This window comes from Rhinolophus ferrumequinum, chromosome 16 (assembly GCF_004115265.2).
Source record: "Rhinolophus ferrumequinum isolate MPI-CBG mRhiFer1 chromosome 16, mRhiFer1_v1.p, whole genome shotgun sequence".
Classification (NCBI taxonomy): Eukaryota; Metazoa; Chordata; class Mammalia; order Chiroptera; family Rhinolophidae; genus Rhinolophus; species Rhinolophus ferrumequinum.
The window spans coordinates 27,877,936-27,898,988 of record NC_046299.1 but is presented as its reverse complement, the minus strand read 5'-3'; the positions used below and the strand labels follow the sequence as shown (position 1 = coordinate 27,898,988).

General features: G+C 46.8%; 1 protein-coding gene across 50 annotated transcripts in view; it reads right to left on the bottom strand.

Annotated features, from left to right (window-relative positions):
* SORBS1 (sorbin and SH3 domain containing 1) overlaps positions 1-21,053 on the bottom strand; it is a 218,452-nt gene that overhangs the window by 93,724 nt on the left and 103,675 nt on the right. For 26 of the 50 annotated variants that reach the window (XM_033130465.1, XM_033130473.1, XM_033130469.1 and 23 more), the window contains exons 4-8: positions 17,121-17,189; positions 14,303-14,398; positions 12,132-12,260; positions 3,352-3,378; positions 3,123-3,235 (exon numbers count right to left, since the gene is read on the bottom strand). In XM_033130465.1, the coding sequence (XP_032986356.1) occupies positions 3,123-3,235; positions 3,352-3,378; positions 12,132-12,260; positions 14,303-14,398; positions 17,121-17,189 (434 nt within the window). The remainder of the gene's footprint in view (positions 1-3,122; positions 3,236-3,351; positions 3,379-12,131; positions 12,261-14,302; positions 14,399-17,120; positions 17,190-21,053) is intronic. The other 24 variants (XM_033130467.1, XM_033130491.1, XM_033130497.1 and 21 more) reach the window with 5 other exon arrangements.

The following is a 21,053-nucleotide window of genomic DNA, read 5'->3' as shown; positions in this document are numbered from 1 at the left end:
GGTAAATGAGTCGTGACCAAAAATTGGGGGGGGTATGCAAGGGCATGGGTCTATTTTGAGGTTGCTTTTGATTTTACTTTTATTTTTTATGGAGTGCAGGTGACCAGGGGAAGGGATATTAGCAAGGGTGAATAGGTGAGAAATAAAAAAGTTTTATGACTCTGGATTAGAATATTAATCCAGAAACAGTAAACAACCTATCCGTTTACAAACTCAGTTTTCAAGTTACAAATAACCGGATGGAGAAGAAACTATTTGGGTATCCTAGACTAACTTGATGCTATCGTTTCCAACGAGTGCCCATGACAGTGACCGTGAAATGTAGCCATATGTACCAGCCAAAAATATAAAATAAACAGCCCCTCTTCAGCAGTAACGAGGAGCAAAACCTTCCAGATGTATTCACTTGGCTTCAGGGAATGCAGGCTGGAGGTGGGGCCATGTTTGCAAATGATGCTGTCTAGAAAAAAAAGCATTTGAATTAATGTGCCTCAAAGGGACTGTGGGGTAAGTTGATAATGGTTGTCAGAGGTAAGTAAAAGACAATTTTGAGTTAGGCTCAGATTTACTTTTACTTTGAGCTCAAGTGTCCCACATGTGATTCCTTCTTGTCCAAAGATAGAAATCGATTTCAATTGAGTTTTTAACTTAATTTGGCTGTGTCCATATATGGTGCCACAGCTGCATTACATCAGGCTTGAGCCTTCCCAGGGCTCTGACCCTACAGAGAGGATGCTTCCCCAGAGTGTTGACAATGCACTCAGAGCCAAAGGCCTTCCTGTCCTGGGTCTTCTATTAGCCTTGAAGGAGGATGGGGATGGGTAAGGTTACTTTAGATGGAAGGAGCTGCTTTCTGTTTCATTGTAAACACTAGGAACCACATCGGCAGTTTGCATCCTCCTCAGCAGACTAATGAAATTTCATTTCTCATATTAGAAGGTAAGGCAGTGAAAAACATGGGGCTGTTTGGAAGAATCTGATATGTTCCTACTTTATACAGTTCCAGAAACCACCAATCCCCACCTCCACTGGGGACCCCCATGATGATGCCGTCAGAGAGAGGGCAGCCCCGGTTCCCTGTTCCCAGGGGTGAGGACAGCAGGGCAGCAGGTCTAGGCTGGCAGGAGGAAAGACAGCCTATTGGAACCTCTGGAGACAGCTCCACTCCCACCCGCACCCCATGAGTCTCCTAGACCCCAACTCAGTCCTTATGAAGAAATGCTAGGCCTGCAGGGGTCTGAGAGCTTTCTTTAGCTGAAACCAAGCAAGGGCAGTCCCCAGTCCAACCCATCCTGACTTTGTGTCAGCCAGCGTATACTTACAGCTCTGGCAATGGCTATATAGACAAGAAGTCATTTTTGCACTCAGAAAATTTCAAAAGGTAATGCACGACCTAAAGGTTCTTGAAATTTGGATGGCCAATTTTACACTGAATATACAGAATAAAACTTCTACATCATCAGCTTACCAGGTTCCCTTTAAAATACCTCAGTAAAAAGAAAATTTCTGGATAGTGACAAGTAAGAAAAACATGCTATTCATAGCAGATATTACAGGATGTTCACCCTGATAACAAGGGTCACTCTTATAAACTCCTTGAGGGCAATGTTTAACACAGTGACCTGAACACAGCAAGTGCTCAATAAACCTGTGTAAATAAATGTGTTTGAAAGGAATTTTTATTTACTTCGCATGCTTTTTGAATCCTCTCTTTTGAAGAGCTCTTTTAGAAACCAAAAGGAATTAGTGAGTTACCCCTGCGCTAAAACACTGAGAATGGAATGTGCTTCTACATTGGCCTTGAGTTGATCAGCACTGTTTCCTAATCTGGAGAGAGCCAATTGTACCCATTCTGGAGACAGCTGAGAAGGAAGCGCATTGGGGAAGGTCTCAGAAAGGAAAAGCACGGCAAGTCATTTACTGGACAACTGACCTCCCAAGTCCCTGCATCTAATGAGGACTTCAGGAGGCCAGGCACATTGCAGCTCCTGGTTCTAACCAGCGGCCCTGGAGGCACATGGCCGTACAGGGAGGCAAACCATGGCAGGGGCGGAAAGGCTCATGGCCGCTCAGCACGCAAGGCAGACAATTAAGCAACCAACTGCAAGCCTAGGAAGGCGTCATCTCTGACTTAGTTTCATTTCAGGGGCCAGTGCAATTATGTCCTCAGGAGCAAGAACCAGAGGATCACTGGAGAAGGCGGCTGGGAACCAGGAAGGACATGGGGAATTTCCAGGCTCCTGGGAAGTTCTGGGATCCCCTCCGGGAGCAGGCAAGGATGGGGAAGTGGACCACACGAGTGGACCACACATGTGGACCACACGTTTCTGCAACGTAGCAGGCAGCACAGCTTCCTTTAAAAGAAAGAACTGCTTCGTTCCATGGATGTGCCTCCTCTGTGCAAAAACATTCTTTACAGACAGCCTGAATTAAAACAGGGTCTATTTCATTAAAATGGCAAAGTAGCCACAGGGAGGAGAAGGAAGAAAGATCAGAAAAACAACCTAGCAGGAAAGACTAAAGCAAAATTACCCCTACTCCACGTTGTACACTGTGGGGGATTTTCTTCTGTAGGGTAGAGCTGGGCAGTTTAAACTCCAGTGTACTGCCATTCCAACTTCTAGCTGCCTGTTCCTGGGCCGTGGGATAAGGATCTAGCCACAGCTACCCGATCTTAATCTGTAAGGATAGAGTTGCTGGAACTGACAGCCCCAACTACAGCAAATTACTGGAATAGACACAAGAGTGCCCTCTTCTCTTGAATATTACACTCTAACGAGTTTTTAAGAAACAGGCTCAGAACTTTCCCCCACTTCTTCAAGGCCGTAAGGATTCCATGTTGCAGAACATTTCCAAACACTTCAAACTTAGAAAACATCAGGCCCATATTTCCAATACCCTGGTACAGACCAGCCTCATCCCATGCCCCTGCTTCCCTCCACCCCAACTTCTCCTTCACTCTGTTTCTTTCTGAACATTTCCCGAGTTGGCCAACAGCGGGACTCTGAACCCAGTCCATTATCCAGCTGAGAAAGCTGGAAGTCACAAATAAATCAAAGCTAAAAGACTTAAGAACAGGTACCACTCCCCAGTTCCCACCCTGCCCTTGGCCACATGCCTACCTGGGGTTTGTCGGAAGGAAGGTTGGGATGCACACTTCTGTAGCCCTTGGCAGCGAGTGAGGAGGGTTGGGCGTTCCCATTGGCATCAGCATTGGAAGAAAGCCTCCACTCATCTGAGATGGGAAGAAAAAAAAAAAAGAAACCCCTCACTCACAGGGAACACTCCCTAGTTCCCCTCTAACTGAAGGGTCCCTGGTGAAAGGCAGAAAGAATGTAAGACAAACCATACCTGCTGAGGAATTCTCTGACTCCAGAACTATGTGTGGTTCAAAAAGGAAGAAAACGGGGAAAAGGGGGAAAACAGAAATGGTTACATTTGCAGGAAACAAGCATGCACGGCATAGAAAGAGGGAAATCCAGCACCCCGTTGCCTGACACAAAATGCCCTCAGTCACGATGGCCTAATTACCATAGGAACCCACTCGAAACCATGATGTGCTCACAGGCGCTGACCTTTGAGAACACAAGGCTCACATTCACAGCAATGAAGAAACAATTGTGCCCTGACATTCTTATTTTACAGACGAAAAGGCAACAGAACTCTACTGTCCATTCCCGGCTCACTAGGTCTCATTCCCCTTCTTCAAGCCTGATGTGGGCTCAGAGTGACTTCCCCTCATTAGCAGGCTGGGCTAATTAACAGACCCAGGAGAGGGAGAAGTAGATACGCAAGCACTTTTCCCATGGTTGTTGGTGCTGGGCTAAGGGCAGAACATGATTTAAGCCCAGAGGTATCTGCTGTGGTCAGGACTTTTTTTTCTCTCCCCACATGCTTTTCTTCTTTCTGTTAAATGAACCACATAAATATTTTAAAATCTAATCATCCTTTCTGAGTTTTCATCACACTACGAGGCACCCTTGTCTCCTGCCTTTAGACAGCTATCACCCTGTCCTTCCAGCCATTGGCTAGTGCATCTGAGACACAAAACCTCCCCTAACCTGACCCACCTTGCAGCACGAGGCAGGAGACGGAGCACAGTGGTTAGTTAAGAGCTCAGATGGGAAGGCAGTTGGACCACAATTCAAATCCTGGCTCTACCACCTATAGGCTCGGTGACCCAGGGCAAGAAGCCTCAGTTTCCCCCTCTGAAAAATGGGGCTAACAATATACCTGTTTCATAAGGGCTGCTATAAGAATTAAATGATACAATGCATGAGAAATGCTTAGCACAGTGCCTAGCAGAGCTCAGTAAATGTCTGCTTTTATCATCTCTACATCCTCTCTCTTCTCTATCCTCCATCTAGGCCCAGGGATCGGCAAACTTTTTCTATGAAGAGCCACACAGTAGTAAATATTTTAGACTTTGCGAGCCATGTAGTCTTAGTCGCAACAATTCAACTCTTCTGTTGCAGCACCGGAGCAGACATCAATGATATGTAAATGAATGAGCATGGCTATGTCCTAATACACCTTTATTTATGGACACAAATTCGAATTTCATATAATTTTCACACGGCATATAACATTGTTCTGATTTTTCTTTCAACCATTTAAAAATATTAAAAACCCTGCTGAAGGATCCCAGGTGAAAGCCTAAAATAAACAAACAAACAAACAAACCATTCGTAGTTCATGGACTGTAAAAAACTAAGCATGGGCCAGATCTGGCTACGGGTCATAGTTAGCCAACCCCTGTTCTAGCCAATCCCTTAACTTCCTCCTTCTCCCTGGGAGCCTACTCTTGTTCTACCCTATATACAAGTAAAGAGGGACTAATATTGTAGCTCTCACAGCCCAAAGCTCCTTTTTAATGTGTGCCCCGCAAGGACTAGAGATGGGCTTTCCCGATATCAAGCTAAGATTTACAAACACTTACTGAACACCTGTCTGAGTGCCAGACACCGTTGGTCACTTTTGCACCTATTTAGTATTTAATTTAGTGTACACAAGTCTGTGAGGTAGGTAATCACTCTGCTTCATGGATGAGGAAACCGAAAGGCCAACTGACTTGCCCAAAGTCACATCGCCAGGAAACGACAAAGTGGTCAGCCCAGGTCTCCAGAATGAAGGACAGTGCTCTGTCCACCATCCACAGCCACCAACCCCACCATCAGCCACAAATCAGAGCCTGCATTCCAGGGAGGTGGTGGGAACCAAAAGGTGTCAAGAGCAAAAGGCAAGGCAGTTTAGCTACATCAGAATCACAGAGAGGACTTGTTAAAACACAGACTACTGGGTCCCTACCCCCCAGAGTTTCCGACTCAGTCCATGGGATGGGCGGTGAGGCCTTAAAAATCTGCATTTCTAGTACCTTCCCAGGGGATGCTGAAGCTAATGGTCTTCAGCCTACACTTTGAGAACCACTGATATAAGGAATACTTAAAAACATTCTTATCCTGGAAGACTAACTATTCATTTTTGCTTATTTTCCCCCCTCTCAGACAGAGTTTTTATAACATGTTTCAGTTGTATATTCCTTTAGAAGGTTGCCTGTTACATTGCTGCCCCTCCCTTATGGACAATTCCTAGGTACTTGTCCTCTCTTTCCAACCACACAAGTTGGGAAATTTACAGGACTTGAATTTTGCTCACGTTACTTCAATGCACTGACTTGTGTGACCAAAGGCAAGCTGTCAATCACTGAAAGTTCACTTTTCTAACCTATAAAATATATTCCTCACTCTGTGTGCACCTCACAGGGTTGCTGAAGATCCAGAGATCAGGTTACGTGAAGTATCCTCAACATGACCATTTTTAACACTCTCTGATGCCTCTATCCAAACCCAGAGATTTCCTTACACCTGACAGGTCCTCAAACACTCCTTCCTCCCCTGCACCTGTCACACTTACTGCCCCATCTTCCTTTCTAAGTTATTTCTAGTCCACCTTTGTCAAATCATTCTATCAAACATATGACATTGACACAAATACTAAATATCAATAGGTTCTGAGTGAGGGTCCGTACTATAAAGGATGTGGGCTTTGTACATGGATTTGGGGGCACCTTATTTTGCCCCCTCTTTGATTCTCAAGTGACACTGGCAAACAGATGTGTTGTGGAAAACGGAGATGAGTCTGTCCCTCCAAAGCCTAGGTATCACAAAGGGACTACCATGTTGGCATCAGACTACCAAATCTGAGTCCCAACTATGCTGCTAACTGCACATGCTGAAGCAAATGACTTAAGCCTCATTTGTGAAATGAGATAATACTTACTTTTTCTGAGTCATGAGGACCAAATACTAAGCACATACTGGCATATAGTATGTGCTTAGTAAACAAAGAATCCAAAACATACGGGAAAAAATTCCCCAGATATAGAAATAAATTCAAGTTGCTGACTTCTGCCATTTGATAAATAGCTTCAAAAACATAATACCCTTGGCGATCAACCCACTTTTGCTTCTCATTCCAAGTCGTTAAAACTGTTCCCCTTACCTTGTCCCCCTAAAGGTAGTTCCTAAGACCTCTCTAAGCCTTCCTCTCTTCCTTATTAAAGAGCTGTATTTCTGACATTTCGTTACCCTTCATCTGTTACTTAGTCTTCTGAAGCTTGAAGGTTGGTAGCAGCCCGGGGCCATTATGTGCCTGAGTGTAGCATGTGAAACTTTATATACATAATCATCAATTAGTAACTTTTGGTTGAGGAGACTGTCAAAATGCTTCTTTCAATAAATGTTACCTCAGAGCTCCTGAGGGGGACGAGGGCCTTAGAAAGTCAGATCTTGGGTTTTGCAGAACCCGGAAGAGACTGAGCCTTCACATGAGAAGTACAATTTATTTTGCCTTATCTTTTCCTTCATCTGTTCTTTACTTACAATCTTTCCTGCCCTGTGGCCATAGCCTCCTGATATTTTCTTTTATCTCATTCTGTGCTAATTTCACTTTGGTCTGTTCTAAAGTTGTTTTGCTGATCAGTTCTTGGGATCTTAGGCTAACTTTCACTGAGTCAGATTTGATGTGTTCTGGTAGAGTAGCCAAGAGATGAGAGGTGTTAAAAGTGGGTCTAGACGTGTTTAAAACTCTCTGTGTTTATTTTTTATTTGTGTTGTGTGGTACAGAATTTAACCTTACCCAAAAAGACGTCTGACCCTTGCCCTCTGGCTACTGGGAGTTAATCTCTAAGTCCTCGGAATGTCATCCTGATAGGAATGTCTGTGCCACACCAATAATGGGATTTAGGATGGGGGCTTGGAGCTCAACCTCCTACTGGACTGGACAGTGGTATCAGCCACGTGGGCAGTGGATAATGCTTGTGGAATGGAGCCCCAATGAAAACTCTGGACACAATAGCTCAGGTGAACTTTCTGGTTGGAATATTCTGAGCATATTGTAATACCTCAATGCTAAGAACTACACGTCCTGACTCCACAGGAGAAGGCAATGGAAATTCTGTGCTTGATTCTTCCCCAGACTCCAATGTGCTTCTTCTCTCGGCTGATTTTTAATTTGTATCCTCTCCCTGTAATAAACCATAACCATGAGCATAACAGCTTTCAATGAGTTCTTTGAGTCCTTCTAGCAAATCATGGAAGCTGAGAATGGTTTTGGGAATCCTCTAAACTTGGAGTTGATGTCAGAAGCGAGGGTGTTCTCTTGTGGAGAGTTTCCCCTCCATCTTCTCAGTGGGCCTTAATTCTCACACATGTGCTCATAAAAAGAACTCGGAGTTAGTGAGGGTAGAAAGTGTCTTTAACTGCTTCAACATGTTAATTTTCTCATGATATCTTTTTGCTACTGCCATTTCTGGAGAGCAAATGTGAGAGGAAATGAGTTGATTGTAGGCCCCAGAATCTTTGCGTCCAAAGCTAACATGGTCGTCAAGAAACAGGAAGGAAGGACTGGAGCCAACTGGCACAGAATTAGCAAAATGTAAGGGTTGAAATGCATTTTGGCTTGTGAGCCAGAATACAGGGTTTGATGGTCCTCAGAATATACCAGACAAGAAGCTCGGTATCACGTCCACCACCAGTTCAGCCTCCCATCTCCTCTTAAGTAAAAACACCCTGACCTGGGGACATGAGTGGAATCACCCAGACCTGGCCGGGCAATGAAATCAGGAAGTAGGGATAAGGTAATGCCTCTCCCAGGGACAGGGAGTCAACACTAAGACGACTATAGTTCTGTCCAGATGGTTCTGATCCAAAAACCACGGCCCAGATTCAGAGATTAGGAGGCTGGTCAGAAAGCCATGGTCAGGGATCCAGAGTCAAGCTATCACTTGAGGGCAGGAGTCCGGACACTGGGCTCCGTCTATCACGGCACCTCAGAGAGCATCGCCATCCTCCCAGGGTTTATTTGGATGCAGATGGCTCCCAAATTCACACCTGGATTCCAAATTCCCAAATGCCTGCTAGAAACTTCCTCCTGGAAGTCCTTTCCATGCCAAAAAAGCCCTCAGCATGTTAAAAAAAAAAAAAAAAGGAATTCAACATTCCTTCAACTCCCTTTACAAACCCACTATCTCCATGAGATGGCCAGACAGAGTCTACTTCTCCACGCTCCTTAAACACACTGTGGGGAGCCCTGCCATTTCACTCTTCCAAATACACTTACCCTGGGACCCTGCTCTTCAGTCCTGCTGCCATCACACTAGGCCAAGGCCCTCCTGGCCTCCAACTGAAATTATTGCAAGTCCTGAAGGAACCTCTTTGATCTTCAGTAACTGGAATGGTTACCATTAAAGAGCACGGGCTGTATGCTTGGCTCTGTGCTAAATCTTGATGTAAAAGAGCTCATTGAATCCCAGCAACTCTAGTAAGATCATCCCCATTTTACATATGAGGAAACGGAAACTCTCTAAGGTTGAGTAATTTGCCCACATCAAGATAGGAAGTGGCAGAACTGAGCCTCGACAGAAGACTGTGTGACTCAAGAACTAAACCATTTCAACTCTGAGGGAGTTGAAACAACGACTGGAAATAGGGGATACCTCTGAAAAGTGGGTATCAAGGGGTGCTGGGTAGTAGTGCGAGACTGGAGCTTCCAGTCGAGGCAAACGATCAGCCATTTGGGGACCCTATTATAGGGATGAAAGAAGCAAGGCAGAGAGGAGGCAGACAGAGCAGCTGGGGGGCAGATGCTGGCCCTAGTGAAATGGGAGAGAGCTGGACATTATCTAACATTAGCTGTCTGTAAAGACTTTGGGAGTAGGGAGCAAGCCCAATGTTGGCAAGAGCCACTCACGGCCTCACACGTGGGCTCCCAGTCCAGGCTGTGCGTGGATGCCTGCAAATAGTGCTGAAAACTGTTTTCATGAGGCTGGTCAAGGCCCCGGTGCTCCCAGGCTCCAGGACAGGAGTGGAGACTGGTGTGGGCCAGCCAGTCATCACCCAGAGGCCCATCTAGAGGGAGTAGGCAGGGATGAGAGGAGGACTGGAGAGCCGCAAGCACACAGCCCGAGTCAGGAGCCACGGATGCTGGCCAATGAGCAGTAGGGTAAGAGGACAAGCTCCCCAGTCCTGAACGTCCCATGTCCAGACTCATACGCTTCTAACCTCACCTCCAGTGTTAACTCAGCCTAGCCTGTTGTAGACTCTTAATCAGAGTGGGTGCTTTTTCCTCCTCTACTCAAACCCAGCTTGTTCCTTCCCATCCATAACATACAATCTTGAATTGGTCCCCAGTGAGTGGGATTCGATTTGTGTCAGGTGAATTCCCGAACTTCCCAAAGTCATAGAGCATTTTGGAACTAGAAAGGCTTAGGAAACATCTTGCCCAGGTCCCTCGTTCTTCATATGTGTTTCGAAGGTGTGATATACCCATGGTCAGAAAGCTTGGCGGTGGACTCGGCGACCACACACGACTCTTCTGATGCAACAAACAGCCTTTTGTCCTCACCTACTACATCCATAATTGCGCCCCCTTTTCCTCCCTCACCCCACTTCTCATCACAATTCCCAGTGACTCACTTAGTGCCTGGCACAGAGAGGATGCTAAATGAATGTCTGAATAAATGATTTGGATTCCTCAATTTATCCGGATGAAAATAATATGCTAAGATTGATTTACTGTAAGGTGTGAATGACTGATGACTATCCCCTAATTCTTCAGAGTAGTTGAACTTTAAACCATGAACATTTTCCACCCATGTTAGGTATTAGAAATTTATAAGATATAGAATTATTTGGGGACTAGAGAGAGCTTCCTAAAGTGCCTCAAATCACATGTAGCAAAAGCCTAGAGACAGTGGGATAGAGTAGCATTTGCATTGTTAGTGCCACACTGTAACCACCAGGGGGAGCTCAAGACTCCCTCTCCTCCCATTCACCTCCAGAGGACGGGCCAGGTTGGTTAATTTTATTGGCCTGTTGGGCTGTAGCATGGTTTTTGTCTTTAACCATCCCTTGGGATTCTCTTTCCCAAATGTCCTCCAAGTTGGAAGTTAGATCTTCCCAGTTAGGCCTGGAGAGGCTGGATTAGACTTGTCTTAGGAGGAAATTATTTCGTCTTCGCTCCTTGGCCCCACCTTTCCTGGAGATGAGAGTGGCAAACCACAGTGGAGCAAGAGTCAGGTATGAGCTCAGGGATCGAGCACCAAGCAGCTACTTTTGACTTGTAGTGCTGGAGGCCACTCATGCCTTCCCTGAGCCAAGGGAGAAAGAAGCCTTCCACAGGGACCAACATGACCAGAATGGTCATGCGCTCTAACCCCAGCCTGGCCTCGTCCTCGGACATCTGCCTTGGCACCTGTTACAGGAGGCTGGGACAGGATGAAAGTCAGTTCCCAGGATGCTGGGCACTGACTATCTCCCTCCTATATAATTCCACCGTATCACAGCATACTGCTCCCCACTGTACCAAAGAGTTTTTATGCCCTACTTCCTTTCCATTTTGGTCCCAAGGAAGTAGTTGCCACCCAATTCCTTTTTTCCCTTTATTTCCTTCCTTCAAGAAAGAACACTCCCATCCCCTAAAGCAGTACTTCCCAAATGTGGTCCTTGGACCAGCATCAGCATGACCGGGGAACCTGTCAGAAACGCAAAACCTCGGACCCCACCCCAGCCCTACAAGTGGGAATCATACATTCTACAGCTCTGGCCTGGGGCCCAGGAACCTGTCTTTATACTTCTGGTGATTCTGATGCAGCTCAAGTGTGAGAACCACTTACCATCCTACAGAGTGGAGAGTGGCTGCCCCAGTATGCTAAGTGTGCATGTGGAACCTCCAAGTTCTGTTTCCTGACTCCCAGGACACTTGTGGAGCTCTCTCTCCATAGAGGTCAAAGTAATCATAACCATAACCATCTAATAGCTTATCCCATGCAACCAGCTGTGGTGCAAAACACTTTACAGATTTCATCCTTGCAATAATGCTATGGGGCAGGTGCAGTTATCAACCCCATTCTACATATGAGATCACTAGGGTTGAGAGTAAATACCTCATCCAAGATTGCACAGCCAACACGTGGTGGAGGACTTGAACACAGGTCTATCAGGTTCCAAGTCCCAGGTCTAAACCTCGACACCATGCTCTAGGCACCCAGGCTTACCAAGGGCCAGGGCGGGGCGGTGGGCTTCAGACTGACTTCTTTCGTCTCCCTTCAGAACTGCTCTTCTGATCCTGCTTCCTCAGCTGGCAGGTCACCACCCCGTCCTGAGCCCTGCCCCACCTGTCCTTTCCCGTGAGCCAGGTCAGTCAGCGGCCTGCACCTCTCAGTCTCCCCTGGCTTCTTCCCAGCCCCAGCCCTGCCTGGCCATCATAGCCAAGCTCTCAAAAGCGGGATGGGCTCAGAGACACCTCACTGCTAGCCCATCTCACCACTCCCTCCTCATGCCCTTGAGCCATCTCTGTCCTCACCAATGCCATGCAGTCTGCAGAGCCACCAGCTCTGTAACAGGGTTTCTGCTCATCTGTTCAGTCAAAGCTAATAAAGCGGTGGTGGCTGCTGTGCCTTTGCCTCAAGCAAGTGAGTACCTGCCAATTCAGGGTATTGATTACCACCCATCACAGATGGGACAAGGAGCTGACTGTCCCAGGGGCCCCTGGGACAATCAGGAGGCAGCTGATGAATCCAAGTCCTCCCCATATGGCTGTGAACACCTGCCCCAGTCACAGGGGTAGCACACCTGGTTTGCTTTCATGTTGTGGGGTTTCCTGAGGGCTCACAGGGCTACTGCTTGGGGTTTCCCTGTAGGAGGATGATGCCCGGAGAGTCACGGCTCCCTTCCCAGTGCAGACTTTTGTAGGATCCATATCTGAAAAGGAAAGACCCAAAAGAGAAGACTGAATCCAAGGCTCCTGAAGAATTAAACAACAGTCAGCGAGCAACTTGTTACAGCTGGGGGATAAGATGAACCTGGTTACAGACACACAAAGTCTTGTAAGCAATGAAAATTAATTTGTGGATGGTGGAGAGGGACGAATCACATTTTTAGAGGTTTACCACACATCATGAGGTTAGGGAAAAATGGAGGCAATAGCAAGTTCTGAATAAACGTACGAGTTACCGTATCAGCTGAAATGAATGAAAACATTTCAAAATGAAAGTAGGTTTATTCTTTTTATTAAATGAAGTTTAGATTGGTGAGCAGACGTCTGACCAATTAGTAAGGCAGAGTTCGAGGTTTATGAAAGATTTCTCAAGCTTCTAGACCATATTTCTTATAAAAGATCAAGCTGGCAACATCAGGTATTAGGTGGTTGTTCTGCAGAGAATCACTGCTCCCTGCAGTTGTCCAATGGAAAAAGGAAAAGAAAAATCTTCTATCAGCAAGTCAAGACCCCTGAAATGATGAGACAGGATATACTGCCTGGGGAGAAAGATCATGGGTGAGAGAGCCTCACGTTCCAAACTTAATGAAGAAAATTCACACCAAAGAAATGACTAGAAATGTCAAATTCTTCCACGAACAGTGTTCAGTGCATCCCCAGCTGAGCCGTCACTGGGTCCTGACCTCTCTGACAGTCAACAATGGCCTAATAACAGACCCAGGTCATTTTTCAGAATTCCACTGAGAAGGATTTCAAAATAGGCTTCAAAGGAGCTGAACGCTCATCCTCCAGGAAAATCAGTCCTGGGAGGCAAGAAACCGACGCAGACCACAGAGTTCTAGAAGGTCCCCGTGCTAAATGTTTCTTTCTGTGCAGCTAAGCTGAATTAAATTGTACAGTTCATTTTTTTTTAATTGTTCGCAGCATAGCCAGGATCTCTGACCTAAAATTCTCAAGCCTAGGAGTTTGGGGTAAAATTTAAGGTAGACATTGGGCAGGATGTGGGCTCAGATGTCCAATTCATCCCGATTCCTGTGCCAGGGTGGAGAGAAGCAAATCCTCTTCTCTCTCTTTCCTTCTTTCTACTCCCACAGCCCCCTTTCCGATAATTCAGACACAACAGTCATTAGTGTTATAGAAGAAAACAGGTCTGCCCCATCAGCACCTCTTCCACTAAAAGCAAAGCACAACAAAACTGTATGGCCAAGCGCGCAGCGGCCTTGGAGAGCAGCTGACTTGTCCAACCCGACCAAGAGGATAAGTCACTGATGTCACAAAACTATTAAGAGAACTGATTCATGGTCTTTTCAAAAGGACAAAGGGCTGACAAATCCAGCCCACCCATAGGTTCCTGGATGCACAGCCAGATTTGCCCAACTCCTGAAAGCACCAGTGGGGTAAAGTACTACCTAGGCCTCACTCATCCTGTTCTGTAGAGAAGGAAGCTAGCTGTGAGCTGGAGCTGCCATCTGAACTGTAGCTCTCCTTGGAGAGGATATGTAGGAAGTGACTGCAGGTGCAGCTGCGGGTGGGGAAGGAATGCTCTGGAAATGACCCCGTGAGCATCACAGGCACATCTAGGTTTGGCATTTAAGGCAGCTGCTTCAAGTTCAGCCCAATTCAGAGGTGCCCTGTGCAGCCACATTAGTTCTCTGGGAGACTGGAGTTCTAAATAAGGTATTGGGAGCTGGAAACCTCCAGAGAGAACCTAAGAAGTCCATGCACTCCAATCCCATGCCAGAGTAAATGTTTAGCCTCTGCACTGACCCTTCTTCTAAAGAGGGGAGGGGTAAGGTCTCTGTCAGTTAGTCTCCAGACACACACACACAGAGTGACACACACACACACACACACGCGCACACACACGAACGAACCAAGAAAGGAAACCAACCGAAGAAGTGAGAGGGAATGGCTCCTAAGCATGCAAAGATTAAGCCTCCAAGTCTTTGTTAGAAGGAAAGAAGAAAGGAAAACCATGCATGATCTGCTAACAATTCAAAAATGAAGCCAACCCAAGGAGAGATACCTGGAGGGAGTACTAGGCCTGAAGAGTTTTTCACTGTCTTCACAGGAATTATTTTAACAGCAGAAATAGAGCGTGCACGTAAAGGGTCGGCAGTTGCTGAAAACACAAAAGGGTAAATGGTGCATCCAGAAACAACATTTGGGAAACACTTAGACAGTTGAGGAACTGGGAAGGGACAATAGGAGGAACTCACCCACATGAAAAGAACAATAGAAAGAGCAGTAGATGCTGTAATTTGAAATAACCTGCTTTCTCTCTGTAGAGGTCCCTGCCAAGACGGCAGAACTCTCCCTCCAACCGTCACCCAAATGCAGTTGGTCATTGTTTCTGTGCCTCCTGCTACAGCAGGAACATGCCAAGATTTACACAGACACAGATGGCCTGGCAAATAGAGTAAGGGGAGAGCAATCAGGGTCCAAGGGGCCCCCTGGGAGAATATTGGGGTGTGTGTGCTGGGGGGAACAGAGCTGTGGCTCAGGTTTCAGGGGAGTGGAGGAAGGAAAGGAACAAGGTCATGAGTTGCCTGGTTCTTTCAGCCATCACAGTTGCTTCCCCAGAATCATAACTTCTGGGGTCCTGTGCCTGCTCTGACAATCAGAGCCCTTTTCCCCCAAGCAAATCAGAACCCCCATCTGCTGGGCAGCAGATGGTCTTTCTTAAACCCACTCTTTCCTGGGCAAGAGGTTGCCAAGTGTCCAAGTGCTTGTTCAAAGACTCTGGGCAGCACCCAAGTGCACAATCCAGGATCCTGACACACAGCTAAGCTTTGAGAGAGCTGGGATAACTGGGGTGTGGCAAAGGCTGCTGTCCTCAGATCCGGGGTGCTCATGCTTATCTACACACAGGCTTCCCTGGGGCCCCTGCCTCCCAGGATTCTGAAATCTCAATGGTGGGCGTATCTCCACACCCTCCTTCTCACAATAAGCCTGTTGTGAGGCCTTCCCTCAGCCTGTCACTCTAATAGCAGCAAATAAAGAGAGATGGGAGCTCACGTGCTATTATGGTGCCAACATCACTCTAATGAATAAAACCCTGAGGTCTTATGGCCCCACATCCATGTAATAACTGGGGGGAATACTGTTCAGGAAGCGAGACGGTCACCGCTGCATCAGCATCATGCTGGTGAGCCTGTCAAAGGGACAGGAGGGAGGGAGGCACCTCAGCAATAGACAGTTCACCTTCCGGCCCATCACGCTGCTCTTCCATCAGGCATCCGGCAGTCATATGGCCATCAATAACTAAGTCAATAATAATAATACTGCATGTATTAAGATACAAACACCCTTTCACAGCAATCCTATTGACTGATCTTTATGACCACCGGGGAGATAGGCTGGGTGGGATATTTTTGTTATGTTACCATTTTCAGAGGAAGAAGAAAAGGCTCAGAGAGCTGCTCAGTCATCCAGCTCTCAAGAGGCTGAGACTAGATCTCAACTGTCCTGGCACCAGGTTCAGCGACCTCCCCAGGCCACCACGATGACCTTCAGGTTGCATCTGCCTCCTCTTTCCAACTAAAGGTGAGTCTTATGGAGGACAGAGTGAACTCCACTTCCACCTACCACCCTCCCCCCACACCCCTGAAGTCTCCTCTTTCAGTGAATTCACCAGGATGGAATCGATGGCCCCACAATTTTTTAAAAGCAGTGGGGTCCACCTCTCTCCGTGCTCCTCACCAGATAGCTCAACACTCCCCTGGAAACACTCCATAGGCACCAGCCTCAACATTCCCTACGTGAAACCTAGCCAAGACTGTCCAGGACCCCGAGAACACAGCCCCACACCCCACGTGTGGGCAGGGCAAGAGAACAGGCCAGCAGCAGGAAACACCAACCGGACCCCAGTGCCCAGCCCTCCTGCTCTCTATGCCTTCCCTCTCGGCTCTTCCTTCTCACTTTACACTTGGCCTTGTTTCAAAAGAAATATTTGGCTAAACCAGATGAAAATCATAAAGGCCAAACACATCACACTTGCTGAAATTATTCTTTGAGAGATGGTGCATTTTTGACAGGACTTTTGCCCTCCCTGTTTGATATCATATGGGATGAGCACAGAGAGAATCACGGGCACCCAGAATTGGAAGCAGGAATAAACACTGCAGATCATCCAATTCCCTCATTTCCTAGATACTGGGACTCACACCCTTATAAAGACAAAGGACTTCCTGAGATACCTGTGAGCAACAGAACCGGCACTCGAACCCGTATCTCATCACTCCAACTCACACCACACTGCAAACCGACATGGGAAGCCCTGCGGCTCCTACTCGGGCAGCCACGTTGAGATGTGCAGGACGAGAGACTAACTGTAAGACAGACGGGACCTCAGAGGTCGTCTTAGCCACCATTCATTTCATACTTAAACCTTTTGTCTGAAAATTTTTAAAAACTGAAAATCTGAGAGGATGCACGTGAAACTACTGCCACTGAAATAACATATTTCAGCAACTTAGGCTCTTGCCTTAGGCGGTAGGACTGTGAGGCTGAAATGCTGGGGCAGAGAGATTTCAGGTTGATAGACGCCCTGTGTGCCAGACATGGGGTACACCTCGGTCTATATATTTGATCTGTTATTCGAAACATCCTAAGCTAGGGACAGTTTTTCATGTCATCTCACAGTGGGAAACAGCAGTCTGAGACTCATGAGATGTAGGAACATGCTCACGGTTTCAGAAAGTCAGCCTGGGAAACAGGTTTCCCACTCACGGCCTGATTGGACCAGTGACTGTTCCCACCAATATCGGGCCAGGCCCAACACCCTCTGCTCCTTCTAGAAACACTTTCCAATACTCAGTCAGGCTTCCTTTCAAAAGCCTTACCTTTGTCCTGCCCATTGCTGCCTGGTGCCAACCCGTTCACCACGGCTTTAGAAGCACCAACATCACATTCTGAAAGAAAGAAAGAAAAAAAGCACGAGGCTCGTGACGAGGGCTCCCCAACAGGTATTGAGTTCCACCTGCTGTGAGGTGCTAGGGACACGCAGGCTTTCTCAGGCCTGGGGATGGATGCTCCCCATCGGAGGATTCTGCGAATTGTGTGGCTCAAACCAGAAGACAAGGCAAAAGCTGTATGTGGTGGATTATGTACATTCTCCTGCCTTCTTGCTATGGCTTTGTTTCTGACATTAAAAAAAAAAAATCTGCTTAATTCCCTCAAAATGGCATCTCTGCCTGACAAAGGCTACCCATCCGAAGGCCAGCTCAAAGCTATCCCTGTGCATCCAGAGAGCTGCCAGACAACTAAAACCTCAAGTTCTTTGACACTTTCCTTCACCCCACCCCACATTCTGCTGTCATCAAAATCATGCTCTCCCTCCCATGAAACATCTCTAGACACTGCCCCCTCCTAACCAGGCCACTGTCCCCAGCTGAGGCGCTTGTGTTATTGTCCCAGAGATGACATGCCTTCCTGACCGCTCTCCCTGCCTCCATTCTGTCCCTTTTCTACCCCAACCCTCAGTGTGTATCCTGGGAACGCCTTCTAGACCCTGATCTAATCACAGCCTTTCCTTGGTTAAAAAGCCCCAAGATACAGAACAGATGAAAACCAATCAGTACAATGCAATATGATTTTCTAAAATCCCTCTACTTTAAATATGCTGTATTTCACCTATTTTGAAAATAAAAATATTGGAGTTTAGTTTGGGAATTCAATCATTTATGTATATTATCATTTTCATGAGAAAAAACGTATTCCAAGTTCACAAAAGTGTACAAATGACTATTTGGAATATAATTTTTTACTAAGTAGGAAAAGACCTATATTTTGGCATACCTGGTCATATTTAAATTAACATACTGAACTTCTTGATAATTAAAAGCAAAAAGAAACAAGCCCCAGTGGCCAGCAGCTACCTAAGGGACAAAGCCTGGGCAATTCGCCCTAGACTAGAGGCTCTTCCACCACTGCTCCCAACCCTGCTCCAGTGGCACTGCCCTCCTTCCCCGCCAGCCGTGCCCACCACCTCACAAACCCTTGACATGTCAGATACTTTCAGAGCTTAGGGCCTGGTTCCTTTGAGGCTCTGGCTGAGAATCCCTCCTCCCCTTTTCTTATCTTGGGGAAATCTATGCATCCTGGAGGATCACCTCAAATGTCACCTCCAATCAGCTGAGACCTTTCTGAGTTCTGCTTAGCAGCCAACACTGAGACCCTTGCTGCCCACCTGCAGACTAAGCCCCACCCAGTTCCCCATCCCAGAAGTGATGGAGGCAGGAGAAAGATGAGTGGGATATGGGCAGACACTGACACCCGGGGACATGTGATCGCTGTGCTTGGAGTGAACCTCTGACAACCAGGAGCCAATCAAGCCACAAGTATAATCATAACTGCTATGTTTTTGGGTGTTTTTTTTCCCCAAACATCTATTCGCCTGGATCTGAGAACCCATACTAAGCATTCCATAATGAGCATCTCATTTTGTCCTTAAGACACAGGGCGCTGAAGCTGGGTGTTAGAAACTGCTACTTTATAGATAAGAAATGTGAGGCTCGGAGAGGATGCCAGAATTTAATTATCACTAAGCTAGGATTTGAACTCTGGTTTGCTCTATCCACAGCTCATCTTCTTCATCCCCAACTGGGACAAACACTTTATTTTTAAAATAAAAAGTACATATATTCTATATACATAGACCAGATATGTCCTACATAAAATGGTTTATATATAAACCAGATATGTTCTATATCCTATATATTCTATAGGATATATACCTGGTTGACATATAATTCCATTTCCCCAAGTGCTGGCACTGAATCCCTGTTCCAAACCCCAGCAGCTCACTTGGCTGAGACGAGGCACCTACTAGTCTTGTAACAATCAGCCTCCCTGACACAAACTACCCTAACAGGCCAACCTGGATGCTCCCGGATGCAGACATGAGCAGGGCCACTGCCTGTCCCCACCAGCAGCCTGGACCTCCCGACATTGGCCCCACAGGTTCTGTCCTGTTCATTGCCCTCCACCCACCTATGGATGAAGGCTCATTCTCCCAGATGCCAAAGTCTCCCCTGCACCTAGATTTCTGGGATGGAATGAGAACGGTTGACAATGAGGCCAGAAATCTAAGTAATTCCCCAATCCCTCTTGGCTGTCTCCTTTCTAGGACTGTGGGCCTTGCTTGGGGCCTCCCCAGGCTAGCATCGGGGCCGCCTCTGAGCTTCCACCAGGCCCAACCCCATGTCTTTCCTTTTCGTTTTTTTAAACTTTGGCTCTGCAAGTTAAAGGTTTTCATTCTTTCTTTTTTTCCCCTTTCAATTAATACAGCTAAAATTGAAGAATTTTGAAAAATGATTCCATCCCCTCAGACTCAAACCTCTGCAGCAAACAGTGTCTCGGTGTCTAACAGCCTGGGTTTGCCTCAGCTCCACTACACCATAGCTGGGTGATCCCAGACAAATTATTAACCCCTTACAGCCTCAGTTTCCCCCTCTACAGAGTGGGAGTGGTAAACCACGCCCACCTTTGTAGGCTTCCCAGGAGAAGAGGAGAGAATGAAATGAGATAATGCAGGTAAAGCACTTCCCCGGGTGACTGGGAGCCCAGTCTCGTATTAAAATGTAAAGAAAGCATCATTTTCAAGCTATTCTTTCCGAAGTTTAAAACAAATATTTTCTACATAGCTGCTTTCTTCCTAATCATCATTTTTAACAGTGGCATGCTATTCCAACAAGTAAATACAAAGAATGAAACTACTCATTCCCCACCCGGGTGATGTTTCCTTCGAATTAAAATAGAAACTCCCAAGAGTGGGATTATCAGGTCAACGGGTCCAGATTTTTTGGGACTCTTGCCTCCTTCTAGCACCACACCCGAGAGGGAGAACCTGGGGAGAAGTCCACAGGCATGTCCACACCCCCACGCTCCTGCCTGGCCTCTCCCTTCCTACTTCCTCTGCCTTTATTCATACCCGGAGTGGCAATGCCAGTTTAGGCCCAATTCTGATATTAGAAGAACAAAAACCTTTAAGCTGCAGAGCGAAAGCTTTAAAAAAAAAAGAAAAGAAAAGAAAAAGCCCTGGCCTGTTTTAAATGACAACAAGAAGTCAAACAAAAACAAAAAATGAGTTGCAAAGCAGGAGCTGCTGGCAATACCAGAATCCACTTGGAGGGAAAAGGTATGTACGCTCCCGCTGCACAGCAAAAGCACTCAAGGAATCAGGGCCAAACAAACCAGGTCCCTCTCCGTGCACGGAGGAAATCGGAGCTGATAACCCACGGGTGAACACTGGCCAAGCCTTGGGCAAGCCCAGTACTTCAAAAGCACTGCCTCAGTTAATGCTCACACAATCCCTCACATAATACTTTCAGGGTGTCCATTTTACAGAGGAGAATGTAGAGAAGGGTCTATCATGGGCCCAAAGCCATACAGGGGGTACATGAGGAAGCCAAGTTGTGGCTCTGAGCTGTTCCACCCGGGCGGGGCCCTCCCTGTCCTAAGCACATACTATCCAGCAGAGTTTAGGACCTGGCGGAAAGGTAAATAAATGGCAAGACTTGTTTTTAATCTACAGAGGTCTCTGCTAACATTCTGGAGATGATGCAAGCAGGATTAAGAGAGCCTTGAATGATCCCCTCACCTCCACAGCCTTCCTAGCCTGTACAGGTCCAGGACACGTCTCAAGGCATGCCTAATCTCCAGATAGAAACTCCTCTGCCTCAAATTCTGGGCTGGAAAGCTGACATGTCGCTCTTGGCCGCACAATGAGCAGGGACCTATTCCTTTCTCTGCCTTCCTAGCCTGTACTTTCCACC